This window comes from Leopardus geoffroyi, chromosome C3 (assembly GCF_018350155.1).
Source record: "Leopardus geoffroyi isolate Oge1 chromosome C3, O.geoffroyi_Oge1_pat1.0, whole genome shotgun sequence".
In the NCBI taxonomy this organism is placed as follows: Eukaryota; Metazoa; Chordata; class Mammalia; order Carnivora; family Felidae; genus Leopardus; species Leopardus geoffroyi.
Window position 1 is genome coordinate 29685428 of NC_059338.1, and position 17381 is coordinate 29702808.

The 17381-nt window shown below is 56.4% G+C and overlaps 1 protein-coding gene across 6 annotated transcripts in view; it reads left to right on the plus strand.

The window, feature by feature from the left end:
- KIF21B (kinesin family member 21B) overlaps positions 1–16437 on the plus strand; it is a 49956-nt gene extending 33519 nt beyond the window's left edge. The window contains exons 25-37 of one of the 6 annotated variants that reach the window (XR_006707018.1): positions 375–580; positions 659–733; positions 2507–2620; positions 4350–4388; positions 6335–6471; positions 7412–7592; positions 8770–8934; positions 9270–9387; positions 10219–10389; positions 10934–11133; positions 11660–11843; positions 12279–14724; positions 14992–16437. Coding sequence is in view for 2 of the 6 variants with exons in the window: in XM_045456551.1 (XP_045312507.1) it covers positions 375–580; positions 659–733; positions 2507–2620; positions 4350–4388; positions 6335–6471; positions 7412–7592; positions 8770–8934; positions 9270–9387; positions 10219–10389; positions 10934–11133; positions 12279–12333 (1461 nt within the window). In the remaining 4 variants the exon portion in view is untranslated. Of the gene's footprint in view, positions 1–374; positions 581–658; positions 734–2506; positions 2621–4349; positions 4389–6334; positions 6472–7411; positions 7593–8769; positions 8935–9269; positions 9388–10218; positions 10390–10933; positions 11134–11659; positions 11844–12278 lie in introns of all 6 variants that reach the window. The other 5 variants (XR_006707019.1, XR_006707017.1, XR_006707020.1 and 2 more) reach the window with 5 other exon arrangements.
- The last annotated feature ends 944 nt before the right edge of the window (positions 16438–17381 follow it).

Below are 17381 nucleotides of genomic sequence, written 5' to 3' on the forward strand. Positions count from 1 at the left end.
GTTCACCTACCAGTGAGGGGTCAGTTATTAATCTGAACCAAGAAAAAGAAGTTATTAAAGAGAGAAGGGTGGGGACTGCAGACTGGGAACAGTGAGTTGTGCATAGTTTTTGGATAAACTGATAAGCTGGTGACCAGGAAAGAGGTCAGTCTGGGCATTCTGTGTGTGCAGAGTCCAAATAAGGGCAGTAAAACCCTTTCGGCTGCTTTGGATTCTCTACAAGTCTTGAGAGATGGTCTCTGGGTGGTGTTCACCTGGATCTTCCATTAGTGGTTTCACCATCGGCCAAGTGGCACTATTTCCTTCATTAGAATTCTCCCAGCTCTCCTGTTATGTTTGGGCAAGTTGGTTCACCCCAGTCCTTCTGTTCCCAGGGTGAGCCCAAGCTGTCTGCCCAAATGAAGGCTGTGTCGGCCGAGTGCCTGGGTCCCCCACTGGATATCTCCACCAAGAACATCACCAAGTCCCTGGCCTCCCTTGTCGAGATCAAAGAGGATGGAGTGGGCTTCTCCATCCGAGACCCCTACTACCGGGACAAGGTCTCACGCACCATCAGCCTGCCCACCAGAGGCAGTACTTTGTAAGGAGGAGGGCCAGCCATGTGGGTCAGGGTGGGCAGGGAGTTAGGTCTGGGCCTCACTGGACTCTTCTGTTCTAGCCCCCGGCAGTCTCGAGCCACGGAGACATCACCGCTGACCCGAAGGAAGTCGTATGACCGAGGGCAGCCCATTAGGTGAGAGCATGTTCCGGAACCTGCACCAGAGTCACTGCCGTCCTTGGATGCATGAATCGCTGTGATGTTCTACTCTGTAGATAATCAGGCATACTTTAATCTGGGCTGGTCTGACTAAGTCATTCAGCTTCCCCCAGTGGCCCCTTCCCCATCCTGTCAGGCATGGGCTCAGGAAATATCATCTCCATAAGCACCTTAAACTGGATGGCTAAGCCTGTTGCCCAAAACTGTTGGCTGATATGAGCTCAACATTGGTGGCTTTGTCGTGGCTTCAACTAGTCATTGTACTGATATGCTTCAGCTCCTTTTCGTAACCACGGGTACTTGGGAGGTCTCAGCCCTTTCTAAAGTCTTGTCATGTGAGGAGCGTAGAAGTTTAAAGAAAAACCAGGTGATGATTGCAGAATGGTGGCCAAGTCTTTAATTAGCCATTCATAGCACTATGACCCACAGAACTTCTGCTGGTCACCAGATGCCTCCTGGGGTCATCTGGCATGCACTTAGTTTTCAGAGAGCTTTGATGCTTTCTCCAAGTCATACAGCTTTGTACTAGAAGAGCGGGGGCTCAAGATGACCTCTTGCCACCACGCGACCTGATGGGAGGCAGGAAGATTTGCTCAAGCTCCCAGCTCTCCCTCCAGTCCAAAGCCGGGGCAGATGCCCATACCAGTGGCTTGTGGTGGGGGCCTTCAGTGGGGAGGAGTTGCATGGATATCTGTATACTAGGGGCCTCACAGACCATCATCACTTCACCCGGGAACTGAGAGAACACACTTGAGCTGCGGTCTGAGGGCTTTAGGCTGAACTCATGAAGACCCTTCAAAGGAAGGGAGGGTGTGGGCCAAACCCCATGACAGCTTTCCAAGGAGAGGAAATGTTGGGCTATTGCAATGGGGTGGTACAGTGAAGTCTTGGACCCTTCCCTGACGATACAGTCAATCCTCAGTATTCATGGTACTTAACGTTCTATCTAGTCACTGTGAACATGGAATTAGTTCACTGAACTAATACTGAACTACTGCTTGTGGGGAAATTCAGGGGTAGGTTCCGGAGAGCTTCCGGTCATGACATTTTTGTCAGCCAGTCGATATAGAACCTTGTTTTATATGTGTTTCTGTTTAAGACATCCCATTTAATATATATTGTCAATTCATTAACATTGAACTTGCAGTCAACAGCACTGTAACTCACACCTGAATGAAGCTTTTCTAACACATGTATTTTCTCCATAAGACACATTTCAGCCTTCATGTGCTTAGACATGTGCCAGACAGCCCTTCAGGACTATGCTTTGGGGGCATTTTAAGCAGTGAAATCACCAACGAAAAGCACAAAAATGCAAAAAACATGGCCCTAAATAGACCACAAGAAGGCCACTTGTTTACGGTAGGAGAGCAAGAAGGCAGAGGGACGCCTCATTTGACCTCTGCTGAGAAGGTGTGCATCTGGGGACTTGAATTTTTGGCTGCTCTGCTCCATGTCTGGGAATGACCCCGAAGCACTGTGAGAGTTAATTTGGGATCACAAATCCGTTTTAATGCACAAGTAAACTCCCAGATACAGAAGCCATGAATAATGAGGATGGACTGTTTCAGAACGGCATCCAGGAGCTTAACCCGGAGCCGGAGCCGGGAGCTGGGATCATTGCACAGCAGGCCCCGCCCTGCAGGCCTTAGAACCAAGACAGAAGGTGGTGCGGGAAACAGTGCGCGTGTGAGGCTGTGGGCTGGGGGTGTGGTCACTGACAGATGCTGCTGTGTCCCCACTCGCCAGGTCCACAGATGTGGGATTCACGCCCCCTTCGTCCCCTCCTACTCGGCCCCGCAACGACCGTAATGTCTTCTCTCGTCTCACCAGTAATCAGAGCCAAGGGTCGGCACTGGACAAGTAAGAGCCAGGGCGGGCCAGGGAGGGCGCTGCAGAGGTGGGCTGATCCTTGACGCAGGCAGGGTTGGGGCAGCCGGCAGACCCTGACCACGCTGCTCCAGCCCCTCTGAGAGACGAGGCTCTGAAGCTCTTCTGCTGGTGTCTCTGTTCTTTCTATTCTAACTGTGGACCCTTCCTCCCACCCCCCCACCCCCCAGCATGCTGGGACCTCAGGAGAGGGCAAGAAGGAAGCCACAGGGACAGGGGGCAGTCAGGTGGGGATGTTCACACAGGTCAGGCCCCCCCAATAGGGCCTCACCAGAACTGTGCCTTGAATCCTCTGCTGATTCTTTGACTCTTGGATTCTTCTCTGAAGCCCCTTCCTGGCACTTCAGCCATTCCCTTCCTGCCACACATGCTCAGGCGAGGTCCCAGTGGCCCTTGTGCACTGTCCCAGCAGAAAGGGACTCCCTAATTGCCTTCACATGGCAGGATCAGCCCGACTGATGTGTTCAGCTCCCACTGGGCTGCTGTGACTACGGATAGTCGAGTGGGTATTAACAGCAATCCTGTGCGTTCAGAAGGTGCCTTCACTGTGCACCCTGTTTTCATATATGTGATTCACGTGGACTATAATCAACCATGAGAACTCTCTTCCCTATTTTACAGAAGAGGAAATGAGGTTTAAAGAGGTCCAAGGACATTTACCTAGAAGGTGGCAGACTTGGGCCCAGAACCTGGGGCCTCTGACGTGCTCCAGCATACGTTCCTCCCAGTGGGACTCTGCCTTGGGAGAGGGGGGACCCTGTCCTCCCCGTGCACCTCTCTGTGCTCCCTACACTCTGGACCTTGCCCCAGCCCTCTCCAACTCTCTGCGGCCTCTGAGAGGGCTCTTCTCTTGGCTCCCTAAAAGCATCTCTACCCTGGCAGGGAGGAAGGCGGCAGCGCTGTTGTTCAGGGCAGCCCAGGCTAGAAAGTGCTAGTTCTTGCACCTGGTACCTGACATCAGCCCTTCTCCACAGAACTGTCTCTTGCCGGGTCAAAATACTGCTCCCTCCCCAAACCCACCTTGGCTCAGTTTCCATTTCGGAAGGAGCGTACCGAGCCTGGACCAGGCCCACCAGGGTGCCCCCACCCCCACCATACCTTTACAGTCAGCAGGTCCCTTTTCCGGAAGCATGGAGGTGGGACTCTGGCCATTCCAGCCTGGTTGTCTTGCAGACCTTGGCCCTGTCCAGTGGACCAGATCTTGGGGCCCAGGCATGGTATAGACTCAGCTCCTAGGCCCATCCCAGCGGGCTTGCTGGGGACAGTGGGCTTTGTAAATAAGTCCCTGAGGAATCTCTGGAAGAAGCCAATTCCCCGGGGGTGGGGGGTGGAGGGGGCAGATAGGATCAGGCATGGCTTTTGGCCTCAGGCATGTAGGAACGTTGCTGGGGCAGGGCAGGGTGTTCCCAGCTTGTACGATGGGGCAGCCAGGGGCTTGGAACCGGCAAATGACCCACGAGCTGAACATCGCCCTGGAGCGTGGCCCTCTCCTCACTCCTACCCTGTTAGCTGAGGGACCCCCGGCGGCCGGCCCCTCCCCACCTCCTCTCCTGCTTCCCTTAGCGCCCTTGCCCTCTGCCTCTCCCCGCTGCCCTTGAAGAGAATAACCTGCCCTCTGACCTTCCACGCTGCTGCTGCCTCTGCCATCCCTTTGTGTGTTTTCCTCTCTCCCCTAATCCAGCTAATTTTCTGCCCTCCCCAGGTCTGATGACAGCGACTCCTCTTTGTCGGAGGTCCTGAGGTACACACAGAATGTCTCCCGTGTTGGCTTCCCAGCTCTCACTCTCTACTGTCCCCTCTCTGCCTCTTGCTCCACCTCCCCTCCCGCCTGCACACCTGAGTCCTCAGCATGCCGCCCTCCCCACTGGCCTGCCTCTCCCTCCCCCGCGGTTCCTCCCTCTCAGGGTTGCTGCGTGGCCTCAGACTGGCCAGGCCCGGCTGGAGCTGGGGGCTTGGGGAGGGGTGCACAGTTGCTTGCCACAGGCACTGTTCTCTTCTTATCACCTGGGCAGGGAGGGGGAGAGCATGGGAGCCCGGGGTTGTCTGGGGCTGGGACCGAGCTCTGCTGAGGGGCTAGGGTGAGGGGGCAAGGCTGTGGAAAGCCTGGGGGCCTGTAGGGCCCAGCTGGGCAGGGGTTGGTGGCTGTCCCCAGCATCCTGTGACTTGCTCAGCTTGTGCCAGTGAGGTGCACATTTCAGACCTTGGCTCTGAGAAGAGCAGCAAGGGGGGCGGTGCCTGCTGCCCACATCTCCTGGTACGTGGACCTCGGGTGCTAGGAGACCTCCTTTCCCAGCTTTGGGATGACCAGTGGCCAGTTTCTCCAGCTACCCCAGCATAGCACCCTACTACGAGGAGCATGTCCTAGGACCTGGTGGGCCTGAGCTCCTGCTGGGCGGAGAGCTCCCTCCGGTTCTCCCAGTGCCCACTGCTCACTGCATCTGCTGCCCGGGCTATTGATGTCTTTGCAAACCTGCCTGCAGGGAGCGAGGCTTTACCACCGCGAGAAGCTAGCCAGACTACCAGCCTCTCTCATAACCTTAAAGAGGGTTATCCTTGTGATACACTTTCCACAGCAGTCTTGGGCCCGAACCAGTGTCCGAAGCAGGTATCTTTGGGGGCTCATGTGTGTGACATCCAGCTGGCATCTGGCCCTGTCTGATTGCCATCCTTGCAGGGGGGCCTGGCTGAGTCCATGGGGGCTCTGACCAGCACTGTGGGAAGAACACTGGTCACTTCAGTAGCCCACAGGCCACGGCATCACTGTCAGGAGCATTGTTCTCTTTGGAAAAGAACTAGAACATATTTTTAGACTTGCACATAACTTGGCCAGGGTCTCATTCCAAAAGACCCTCATTGAGAAAAAAAAAAAAAAAACATCCCCAGAACCTCCAGCAGGCCGGCGTAGCAAAATCCTCTTGCTCACTGAGGACAAGCCTTATTCTCCCTCCCAGAATGTTCGTGGGAAACGAGGAGGTGCTTCTCCAGGTGTATGTGGCCTCATTCCCCAGGGGGCCTCGACATCCCTAACCCAGAGCTGAGCTGAGGGCCCCTAAAGGGATTAAATTAGGCCTTTGTAAATGACAGCCACAGGTCTGACCCTGCAGGTCCAAAAGGGGCTCATGGGTGGGCAGGAGTGTATGTGTGCACACTTGCACGCACGTGTGCATTTATCAGCCCCAGAAGTCGCTGACAGATGACACCGAGGTGCTTGGGGGGTGACAGCCTGAGCATCCTCCCTCTCTGCACCCCTCACCTCACCCTGGGTTAACTGCAGCAGCAGGGAGGAGTCATAGTTGCTGCAGGAGCCAGTGCAGCCCTTGGGCCTCTGCCCTGCCTCGCCGGGGCGTCCGTGCATTTACGTCTCAGGATCTGGTCGGGCGGGCATCAGATGGCAACTCCCCATGGGCAGGGCCCACGTCTCCTTCCTGCTGTGCCTAGCACACGGTTTGCTCCCCGAAGTGCTCAAGATGGTGACTGACAGGCTGTTGTGCAGACAGGCCCTCCCCACCTGCACAGCCTATTCCCAGCTCTCAGGCACTGAGGACATTTGGCCGGAGTCTCTGGGGTCTCCTTCATTAGGCCTTAGTCCTCTCTCCGTTCTGCCCCCTCTTATCTGTGTACCTCACTCAACCCGGCCTCAGTCTTCCCGGCTGACAGGTGCCCCCTTTCTCCCTCTCTCCTGGGAAGGGGCATCATCACCCCCGTTGGAGGAGCCAAGGGTGCGAGGACAGCCCCACTGCAGTGCATCTCCATGGCCGAGGGCCACACCAAGCCCATCCTCTGCCTGGACGCCACGGATGAGCTGCTGTTCACAGGATCCAAAGGTGAGTAGAACCCAGACTGGCCTGGTAGGGTTAGGTCTCACACCCATCCCTGCGTCCTTTGCCAGAGTGGGCTGTAAAGATGAAAACACAGAGCCCCCAGGAGTTGAGGACGTGGGGTCGGCTTGCTTGCTACCTTGTCTCATGGCTCTTGCCTTGGCTCAAGGATCCCTGGCTTGGGTGCCCCTGACCAAGTCTCCCCTCATAGCTCATCCTAGTGGCTCCATCCAGCATTTCCTTCCGAAGCTTCCTCAGAAATTCCAGGAAGCTTCTCAGGTGCCCCACCCTGTCTCCTCATCCCAGGTCCCCCAACACTACTACCCCCTGACATCTACCCCAGCACTTTCATCTAAGAAATCCCTATGATCTTGGCAGTGGGACGTCACACAGTCACGATTACTTAATCACAGCGACAAAATCAGAAAAGTCTTACCAGCAAAAAGAACAGTTCTGCAGTAGACCTGTCAATAGAAAGACAGTCATATACATATATATTTGCACGGCGAGAAGGGGCCGAGTTGTCAATCTAGGTGTGATCTGTTGATTCCAAGTTTTCTCCGTAAGATTTGCTCGCCGTTTGTTCATTGATCATGTCAGCTATTAACAATTGTAGGAAAAGACACCAAAAGCTTAAGAATTTTATTTTAGCCCAGGGCACCTTGGCCACACACACAGAACTCTGGTCTTTGTATAGAGTTTGCTTGAGAAACCCTGGCCTAAAGTTCTAACGGACTTCTCGCCGGGGTTTTTCTGTGCGCACAAACACCACGTGAGCATGCACAAGCCCATCTTTCCCTCCCTTAGACCTAGGGCTCCTCCCTCTGGATGTCTGTGGACCGTCTCCCCCATCCTCCACAACCCCCGTGCGGGGGGAGCGTGCGTGACCTGGCCCCTGCTAACGGACACCTGCCCTCCCCCCCGCCTCTCTCCCTGTCCCTTCCAGACCGCAGCTGTAAGATGTGGAACTTGGTCACAGGCCAGGAGATCGCGGCGCTAAAGGGCCACCCCAACAATGTGGTGTCTATCAAGTACTGCAGCCATTCCGGGCTTGTGTTCTCCGTGTCTACCTCCTACATCAAGGTGTGGGACATCCGGGACTCCGCCAAGTGCATTCGGACCCTCACGTAGGTACTCCCCCAGTTGGCTCGTGGTGGTGGGCTGGGTGCCAGCACTCAGCCCTGGTGACCTACTCAGTATAGCCGAGTCCAGCTCCTTGGACACGGAGGCCCTTATAGTCACATGGATTTGACCTGAATCTGGGGGGCAAAGTGAGATCCCTGGGCTAGGGGACAGCGTCCAGGGCAGCAACTTGAATGAGCCTTTGCACCATTTGGCCCCCACGCTTCATCTCAGCCTCCCGGGCCCTGGCCCTGGGGTGTGCTGGGCGGCCCCCTGTGAGTCTGAAAGGGGAGCCAGGAATCAGGGTGGCCCCAGCAGACGGCAGCAGACTCCAAAGCCGCGCTGGCCACCTAGCTGCCTAAATGAACCGCCAGAGCTGGTCCTGATCCCCGACCCTGACGGTCTCAGGTGGACAGACGTGCGGGAGACAGAAGTGAGACAAGGGCTCCTGCAAAGTGAAATTGTTTCCTAACAGAAGTCTTGCTCACCCTTGTGTTTACGTTATAAGCTGTCATCTGTGATGTAACTTGATCCTTTCAAAAGAGTAAACACAGAGGATTTTTAGGGCATTGAAACTCTGCTGTGTGAGACTATAATGGTGGATACAGGTCATTACACATTTGTCCAAACCTCACACCATGAGTGAGCCCTCAGGTCAGCTGTGGACGGCGGGGGATTATGATGTGTCCATTTGGGTCCGTCGGTTGTAGCAAACACACCCTTCTGGTGGGGATGTTGGTAAGGGGGGGAGGGCTGTGCATGTGTGGGGGCAGGGGATATGGGAAACCTTCCCCTCAATTTTGCTGTGATCCTGTAATTTCTCTACGAGTAGTCTTTTTAAAAAAACAAAGAAGCACAGGAAATAGAATGCGTATTATCACCTCTTTTTAAACTGAGACTCAGAAAGATTAAGCGTTTTCCACCAGACCCCGGTTCAAACCCAGTCCCCTGACTGAGTCTTACCGTCTTTTTCTGCTGGGTGGGGAGTGGCACTATCACCATTGGTCTCCCCCACGTCAGACTAGAAACTTCTAAGAGGAGCTTGGCTCCTCTCCGTCGGTCAGGGAAGACTTCTTGGAAGAACTGGGTTATCAGGCCTGGTCTGAGTGAGGTTTGCTCGGTTTCCTGCCTGTGTGGATGGACCGCTTTGATCTCTGACCTTGCTTTCCTTGCTTGTGGCAGGTCCTCGGGCCAGGTGACCTCAGGCGACGCCTGTGCTGCCACATCCACCCGCGCTATCACCAGCGCTCAGGGGGAGCATCAGATCAACCAGATCGCCCTCAGCCCTTCAGGCACCATGCTGTATGCTGCCTCGGGCAATGCCGTCCGCATCTGGGAGCTCAGCAGGTCAGGGAGATGCGTGGGGGGCAGCAGGGGGCTTGGCGTGGCGGAGGTGGGTACGCTGGTCGCGGCTCTGGGTGCCACACTTCAGGGCTGGCAGGACCCGGGGGTCCTCTGCTTCCCCATGCTGTCGGCCTTGTGTCCCTGCTCTGAGATGCAGGTCCCGTGTTCCCCAAGATCCCTGGGACCCAGGACAGCTTATGTCTAGATTGTTCATCTTGTTTTGAGGGAGGGAGAGTGCCCTGGCCAGGTCTATTCGTTCCAGGATGGACCCGGCCACCACAACCCAGGGTTCCCTCTGATCTATCTCCCCCCACCGGCGGGCCTCTCCCCACCCGCAGGTTCCAGCCCGTTGGCAAGCTGACTGGCCACATTGGCCCTGTGATGTGCCTGACGGTCACCCAGACCGCCAGCCAGCACGACCTGGTGGTGACGGGCTCCAAGGACCACTACGTTAAGGTACCTGAGAAGACCTCCCTCTGCGGCCTGGGGCAGGGGGTGGGGGGCATTCTCTGCGTTTCTTCTGCCTGCTCCCCCCACCCCGTCGCCTTGGAAATACTCATGAAATATAATGAGACTTCTGGGGATTTATGCGGAAGAAATCACCCCAAAGAAGCAAGCAGGTGTGTGCAGAAAGTAGATGGCAGCGATATTTTGTAAATGGTGAAGAATTTAAAACCACTAAATGTCCAAGGGTCGAATAGCAGTCACATAAATTAGGGAAAACCTACTGAATGGGCTGCAGCGCACCTACTAAAATGATAAAATGAGAACAAAACAACACTAATTCCGTTTGCTCCCCGATTGCATCATTGAAAGCTATATGTACACGGTCAGAAACTGGAAAGCGGTAGAGAAGCAGAGGGTGGTCGGTGCTATGATGAATGTTTCTATTTAAAGTACAAGTAATATTTATTACAAAATAAAAGGAATTTAAAAGGAGGTTCACACCCCAAACCCACCTTTCTCCAGATCGGCTGCATGTTGAGCTGTGTTAATTTCAGCCAGTCTCCCCCTATCCCTTGCCCCGGTCCCCTTAGGAAGGGTCAAGACCCGAGCCTTCAGAGGCCTCTGTCCTTGGAAGAAGCAGTGTTCCTCCGGGACCCCTTTCCTGCTGGGGACGCCTCTCTCCCCCAGGACAGTGGCTACTGCCCTGGGCCGGGCAAACTGGGTCTGTGGGCTCCTGGGGACCACAGTGCTGTGTGATAGCAGGGGGGTGGCCCTGGCCCTGGCCCTCCTCCCTCGGTCTCTACTCCCTCGGGCCCTCCCTACCAGCCTCTCCTCCTGCAGATGTTCGAGTTGGGCGAGTGTGTGACCGGCACCATTGGCCCCACCCACAACTTTGAGCCCCCGCACTATGATGGCATCGAGTGTCTTGCCATCCAGGGAGACATCCTCTTCAGTGGCTCCCGGGATAATGGCATCAAGAAATGGGACCTGGAACAGCAGGAGCTCATCCAGGTATGGAGGGTGGAAGGGAAGGGGGGGGCGCTAGGGTGGGGCCGTTCCCCAGTCCAGGCAGGGCCTTGGGGACCCAGGGTCTTGGGCCAGAGCCTCCTCAGCTTTCCTGTTATCCACCCTCTTCCCCTTTGTGTCCACTCCCCTGCCTCCCTGCAGCACCACCCGCCCCCCCCCCCCCCATTTTCCCCATTACGCAGCGGCTTTCAGGAAAGGGGGCTGCTCTCAGCCACTAGGTTTAACTCTAAAGCTGAGTCACCATGTTCCCTTTCCTGAGCATTTAACCCTGGGAGGGCTGAAGAGTTCTCCACCAGTGCAGGATCTTGGGTTTGTCCCGGGATGGGGGGGCACCAAAGGACCCATCTCTGGGCCCCTGCAATCCCTACTATGGGCCCGCCTGGCCTGCCTCCTGGACCAGTGATGCCTACCTGTGGACCTCAGAGGCAGAGGGGATCCTGGTAGCTGTCCTTCGTGGCACAGGGTCCTCTGCTGGCTTCTGCCCACTCAGCACTGGCCCCAGCCCTCACTGGCGCTGTTCCTTCCGCAGCAAATCCCCAATGCACACAAGGACTGGGTTTGTGCCCTGGCCTTTGTCCCGGGCCGCCCCATGCTGCTGAGCGCCTGCCGCGCGGGCGTCATCAAGGTCTGGAACGTGGATAACTTCACGCCCATCGGAGAGATCAGGGGTCACGACAGCCCCATCAACGCCATCTGCACCAATGCCAAGCACATCTTCACTGCTTCCAGGTGAGTGCTGGGCAGAGAGGTCTGCTTTTGTTCCCCACCCCGGTCCCCGGTGTGGGCAGGGCAGGCTGGGGAGCCTCGGGCCCCCCTGCAGCTATCCTAACAGGCTCGGTTCGGTTCGTGGAGCAGACCCCACAGCGCCTGCTAGCCTGTGCTGGCCTTCAAAGAGTGCCCAGCGGGGGCAGGGGAGCAGGAAGGTGCTGGGCCCCAGGTCAGGACTCACCCCCTTATCTGCAAGCCTTTCCTGCCCCTCACAGAGCAGCCCCTACCCTGCTGTCTTTACACCCCCCTCCCCCATCCACGAATCTCAGGCCACAGAGCAGGCCTGCCACCCCCTGGACTCGCCTCTCTCCCGCCCCAGCTCTGGTCCCCATCCAGGGGATGGCCAGGCCCTCTGTCCCACAGGGGAGCTCCTCAGAGGGGTCTCTTCTTTTTCCTTCTCGTCCGACCATGTCCCTTCTCTCCCCTCTTTCCCTCCCCATGTCCTCTTGCCTCTCCTCTCTGCCTCTCTGCCTCTCTCCCCCAACAGTGACTGCCGGGTAAAGGTGTGGAATTACGTCCCCGGACTCACCCCCTGCCTTCCTCGCCGGGTCCTGGCCATAAAGGGCCGAGCCACCACCCTGCCTTGACACTCCCCTCCCGTCTCCTCTCTCATTCCCCCCTCTTTCCTTTTCCCTCTCTTTCTCCACTTCGGTCTGAGCTGCTTCTCAACGGTATGAGATTATTTTACTCCTCCTCCCTACTCTCCCTTCACGCCCTGCCTGGCCTGGAGTGAATGCCCTGCCTGCCCTTCTTCCTCCCACCCTCCTCTTCCGAGCATGACCAGTGGGACAGACCCCCAGGAGAGGGGTGCCAGGTGGCAGAAGGCAGAGGGGGGAGCAGCCAGGCCTGGACAAAACAAAACAACACAACACCAACGAAAACCCATGATGAGAATTCTGTTGGGGACGTTGAGAGCACAGGCCCTCTCCCTCTGCCCAGCAGCCACCCCTCCACCCCTGCAGTCCGCCCTCTTCCTAAGCAATGCTTGCCCTTTGGCCCCAGCCACATTTGGGGAGTTTGGGGAATCTGGCTCATCCTTTGCTTTGGGGGTAGCCAGCCAGGCCCCCTTCGATCGCTGACCAGTCCCTCTCTGTCCTCCACCCCAGTGACCTGACGGTGAAGTTCTGGAGTGTTCGGCGGTTACCCGGTGGCCCACCCTAGGAGCACACAACAGTCCTCACCCTGGCTATCTTTCAGAGGATGGCCCCCAGACCCTCGGCCCCTGGCAGCCTGGACAGCACAGAAGGGAAGCTGTGGCCTGACGGGGCCAACTGCCCTAGGGACAGAGGGTGTGGGCATCGGGTGTTGCCCCTCTCCTGTTATCCTTCCCCTCCCTTGACCTTCCTATGGGATACTATTCCCCCAGCCCCTGCCTCTTGGGGAGAGAGGGAGGTTGGGGGGGAATTTAAGCTGTGAAGCCAAAGGGCATTTTCCCTCTCATTTCTCTCCCTGTAGCCCCTCAGGCTCCCCTTGCCCTCCCTCTGGCCACATTTTCTCCTGCTGAGCTGGCCATGCCCTTCCTCAAGCCTCTGGCCCAGTGGTGGGGCCCCGTAGGGGAGGTGAAGCGTCTCCAGCCCCTGCTGCGCCCCCTCCGATGAACAGGCCTCCCCCTACCTCCCCTAATGCAGCCTCTGGAGCCACCGCACCTGCCTCTGAGCCCAAAATGATAGTCCTCAGGTAACCATGGAAACCAGGTGGAGGCAGCTGGGCCCTGCGGCTGACCCTTAGCCCCTTGGCCACCAACAGCCATTCCCAGATGACCCCAGCAATTCCTTGGGGTCCCTTTCCGACGGGGCCAAGGTTAGAGCTGCTAGAAAAAATTCCTTTGGGGAGATAGTCAGAAATACTTCAGCTATTTAATTTATTTTATTTTTATTTTTATTTTTTGCTGTTGCCTCCTGGAAACTGACTTGAAGTTTCTCCCCACATGTTCTTTCCCTCTGCTCTTGGGGGTCGGGACTCCCAAAGGGAATCCGCCCTACCAGCCCCTCCAGGACCACCTCCTCTGTTTGCTTTGCAGCTCGGGCCTGTCCCCAACATTGCCCCCAGGGACCATTCTAGTGCATCCCTGACCTCTAGGCCGCCTGATGCTTCAGTGCCTTCCTCCACCCCGGGGCCTGGCACCCATGCTGGGCAGCCTTACACCAGCCATGCCCGCGGCACCACATGTGTCTTTTCACTCGCGGGGTCTCATGCCCGCTGCCCCCCAAAGGCGGGGGAGCTCCGCCCCACAGCCCAGGGCCAGGGGTCCCCCGTTCCCAATGTCCCGTGTGGGCCACGTAGGAAGCAGCTCAGAGGATTGTGTCTACCAGGAAGTGGCTTGGATGGTGAGGATGGCCCAGCCCCTTCCCCAGCTCACCTGTATTTTCACCCTGACTGGGCAGGAAGTCCTTCCAGCCTCTTTCTCTCTGGTTATTCAAGAGAGACATTTTCAAGCCTTAAAGCTGGCATGGGGCAAGAGGTCCTCCCCTTTAGATTAGCAGCGAAGAGGGGAATTCCTAGTTTCTTTTTGCTTTGGGGCTGTGGAGTCAAGGCTCCAAGGATGTGGTTAAATCCGTGTTCCAGCGCCCCCTGTTGGGGCAGTTCTGAATTTACAGGACTGGGCCTTGGAAGGAGTCACAGGACATCCCTCCATTCCTGGGCCCCAACCCGTCCACAGTGTTTTTCCAATGCTTGACTGGTCTTGTGCTTCCTGTCCTCAGTGAGGGGGCCAGGAGCCCCCACTCTGTTCTGAGATATGCAGTGACTTTTAGACTTTCCAGAGGTAGCTCTGTGTTTGTCCTCTGTGCCTCTCCCTATTTGCCCAGGGGATCGGAGCCCTCTCTGTGTGGTCCCCGGCATGGGAGTGTGCCGGCGCACGGGGCAGAGGAGGCGGTCTTAGCTGTGAAAGGGAAAAACACCTGCGGGGGCCTGAGTCCCCAGCCCAGCCTCTCCCCTGCTCAGAGCTGCCCCCAGGACTAAGAAGGCTGTCCTGCTGTTAGTGGCCCCTGCTGGACACGCTGGTGGAGTCTGGGTCAGCTGAAGCACATACCCTTGAGTACTGGCCTCCCGGAGGAGCCGGGGACAGTCTGTCTTCAATGGCCGGAAATCCCTCCTCCTCCAGTCGTCACAGGGGTGCCCAGCAGCTCCCTCAGCCACTTGGAAGTAAGCACCTCTCCCCCTCCCCAACCCTCTCTCCACCCGATCAGAAAGCTTCAACCTTGCAACCTGTAAGAAAGAATCTGTCTGCATGACTGTTTACAAACTATAGAAACACAAAAGACTGCACTGTCCCCATGGGCCAGGGAGGCCCCAGCCTGGGGCAACTGTACTGTAGCTGCAAGGCCCGTTCTTGCGCCAGATACGACCTTACGGCCTGCGAGAGGTGCTCAGCGTCGTTGCCCGTTTCCTGCTGTTTCTGATGGCTCAGCTACCTCATGGCGGGCTGGCTCTAGCTGTCCTGGCGAGTATCACTGATTCGAAACTTGAAGTCCCCCGGGAGCCCTGAGCCCTTCCAAAAGCTGTGCTCCCAGAGCATTGGAGTCTCTGCCTACTCCTTCAGGGATGTCCAAGGTACATAGTTAGGGGGCAGGCCCCCAACATCCTAAAGGTTGGAAGCACAAAATGGTTGTGATTTGAGCACAATAGCAAGGCTTGTGGCAGGTGGCCTGGGCAGACCCGAGTCCGGGAGGCTCACCCCAGCTTGGTTCTGTCCAAAGGTAGACTGGGTATGTCTGTGTCTGGAGGGGCCTGCCCTCACTCAGACGAGGCCTCGGCCCATGGCTTGTCCTGACTCTGGGCTCATCATACTGCTTCTTACTTTTCTTTGCCCATCTGCAGCCCTGAGTCTGGGCCAACGCCAGCCCAGCCACATCAGAATGCGTAGCTCCCTCACTCGACCCCACGCCCCAGATCTTTAAACGTCTGAGCCCGGACTGGGTGCCAGCCCTATTGAGCCTAAGGAGCCCAGAGCCACAGTGCCTGTCATCTAGGCCGAGCCCCCTCGAATGCTTTTGAAGCTGACCGCCCGTGGGCCTTCTCCGCACAGTCCTGCGCCGGGCTCTGTTCTCAGTATTAACCAGTTCGGTGTTTGCTTTCATCTGAGTGGCCGATTCGTCCATGACAGCCAGAATTCCCCAGGGGAGCCCCTGCAGCTGCCCTTGGAGATTGCCAAGGAAGAGGAAAGGCACACCCAAGCCTTTGACGTGGTCACGGCGCCACCTTCAGCCCCTTGGGAGGGGACACGTGTGGATCTGGGAGTGGTCTCCGTGCCCACCCACCATCACTACAGCATCAACTGAGGACAACCCTTGGTTGTCTGGCCCTGCTGCCCTCCTGGGGCGGTGTCGCTTGGGCAGAGGGCAGCTTTAAAGCACAAAACCACCGTAGGGAAGACTGTTGCTGGGACTTTCTCACGCCACCCATTGTGGTGGAGACACAGGCAGGCCGCTGCTGTGAAGTCAGAAACGCCCTGCTCTCTTCCATCACGCGGACAATGCCGACTCTTGGGGGCATCCTCGGACGCAGCCTGGGCTGGGTGCAGGCACAGCCCCTGGCCTCTTCAGCGCCTGCCTGTGCCCGATGTGTTCACCATCGTGTTTGTCTGGACAGGGCCTGCCCTGCAAGAGCGGTGAGTCTCTTCCCGCCAAGTGGCCCAAATCTGTGGCATCTGTCCGCTTGCCATCCCAAACAGGAAACTGCTTACTGCTCTCTTAGCTTAGCACAGCCTCCTGGCCTGGCCTCAGGAGCCAGGGCTTGGCCACTGGCCCCACAGGCCTCCCTGGGCCTGGCCTTCCTCTCCTGGCTCCCAGATCCCTCACTGCCCTCTTATGTGCGAGGACAGAGTCTACAAGGAAAGTTCTGTTTTCTGTGGCATCTTTGTTCTATCCCCCGCCCCCTACCCATCCCCGGCACTCAGATGAGCTCCCAACCCTTACCGTACCCCAGTCCAATTTTTTGAACCCTTGTCCCGAGAGCTTTGCAGGGAAGTGGGAACGACTCCAAGAAGAGCCAAGGGTCAGAGAAGACCCCTGAAGTGAATCAGGGCCCTGCCCTGCCCACCAGCTCTTTTCTAGTGATCACCCCCTGCCCAGGCTGCAGGGTTTCATTTGGCTCCGGCCCTCCTCGCTATGTGGCTAGCACAAGATGTATATATGTTTTGTACCTCTGCCGACGACTGTACATAGTGTATGAAAGTTATTTAAGCCTCATGCTGTACATTTCTGTTCCCAGACTGGATGTGTGTGTTCAAAGAAGTTGTCCTCAATAAAACCCGAATGACCATCATCTGTCGTGATGTGGCCCCCGAGAACTGCCCGCTTTTAGCTGGCGGCCCTTCTCTGGGGTGGGAGGTTGGTGCTAGGCAGGTGGGGCAGGCCTCTGGGTGAGAATTCCTGGTCTGTGAGTGTGGGGCTTAGTTAAAAAACGGTGTTGAGAGTGTTGCATTGCCTGCAGACTCCGTATGTTGTCTCCTGGGATGGGTACATTCGCTGCAAAGGGGGCACCAGCATTTAATGAGCACCCGCTGTACTCCAGGCACTATTTCGGGCATTTTTCCTTAGATCTTCGCTCCCCTGGGTGACAGGTAGTGTTCTCATTTTCTGAAATGGGAAAGTCTCCGAGAGGAAGTGACTTGTCCAGGATCTGAGCTAGGAAAGACAGCGCCAGGATTGGAACCCAGACCTTCGCGACCACAGCACCCGTTTTCCTTTCAGGCACGCATCGAGTGCCTTTCCTAGAGCCTGGAGGCTGCCGTGCGTGACACATACAAGACATCTTTCCTTCCCTTGCCACTTACGAAGGGAAGACAAACCTTCAAAGCTCGTATAAGAAAACAGCTCCACAGTGGTCTTGATTTTTGTTTCTAGATCAGTGCTTTTCAATTTTTAAAAACTAATATTCCCTTTTTTTCCTAAGGCCCTAAAATCCTGCCTCTGCCTATTAGCCTCATTATTTTCAACATAAAGAGAAGTGTGAGAAGATGCCAAGCAAACCTGTGATGGGCTCTTCCCCCCGGGAGATGCAGGGTCGCTGCTGTGCACCCGAGATACTCGCGTGCTTATAACTCCACGTATTCGCCCGTTACCACTGATTTTCAGGAGCCCAGGGCCCCCATATAATTTTAGATTGTGCTTCACTCACTAAAATTATATGGCACCAGTGGCCCTATGTTCGCTCTGTGTGCAATTATCCAGTTTGCCAGGCTCAGTTCTCAAGAAAATATTTTTAAT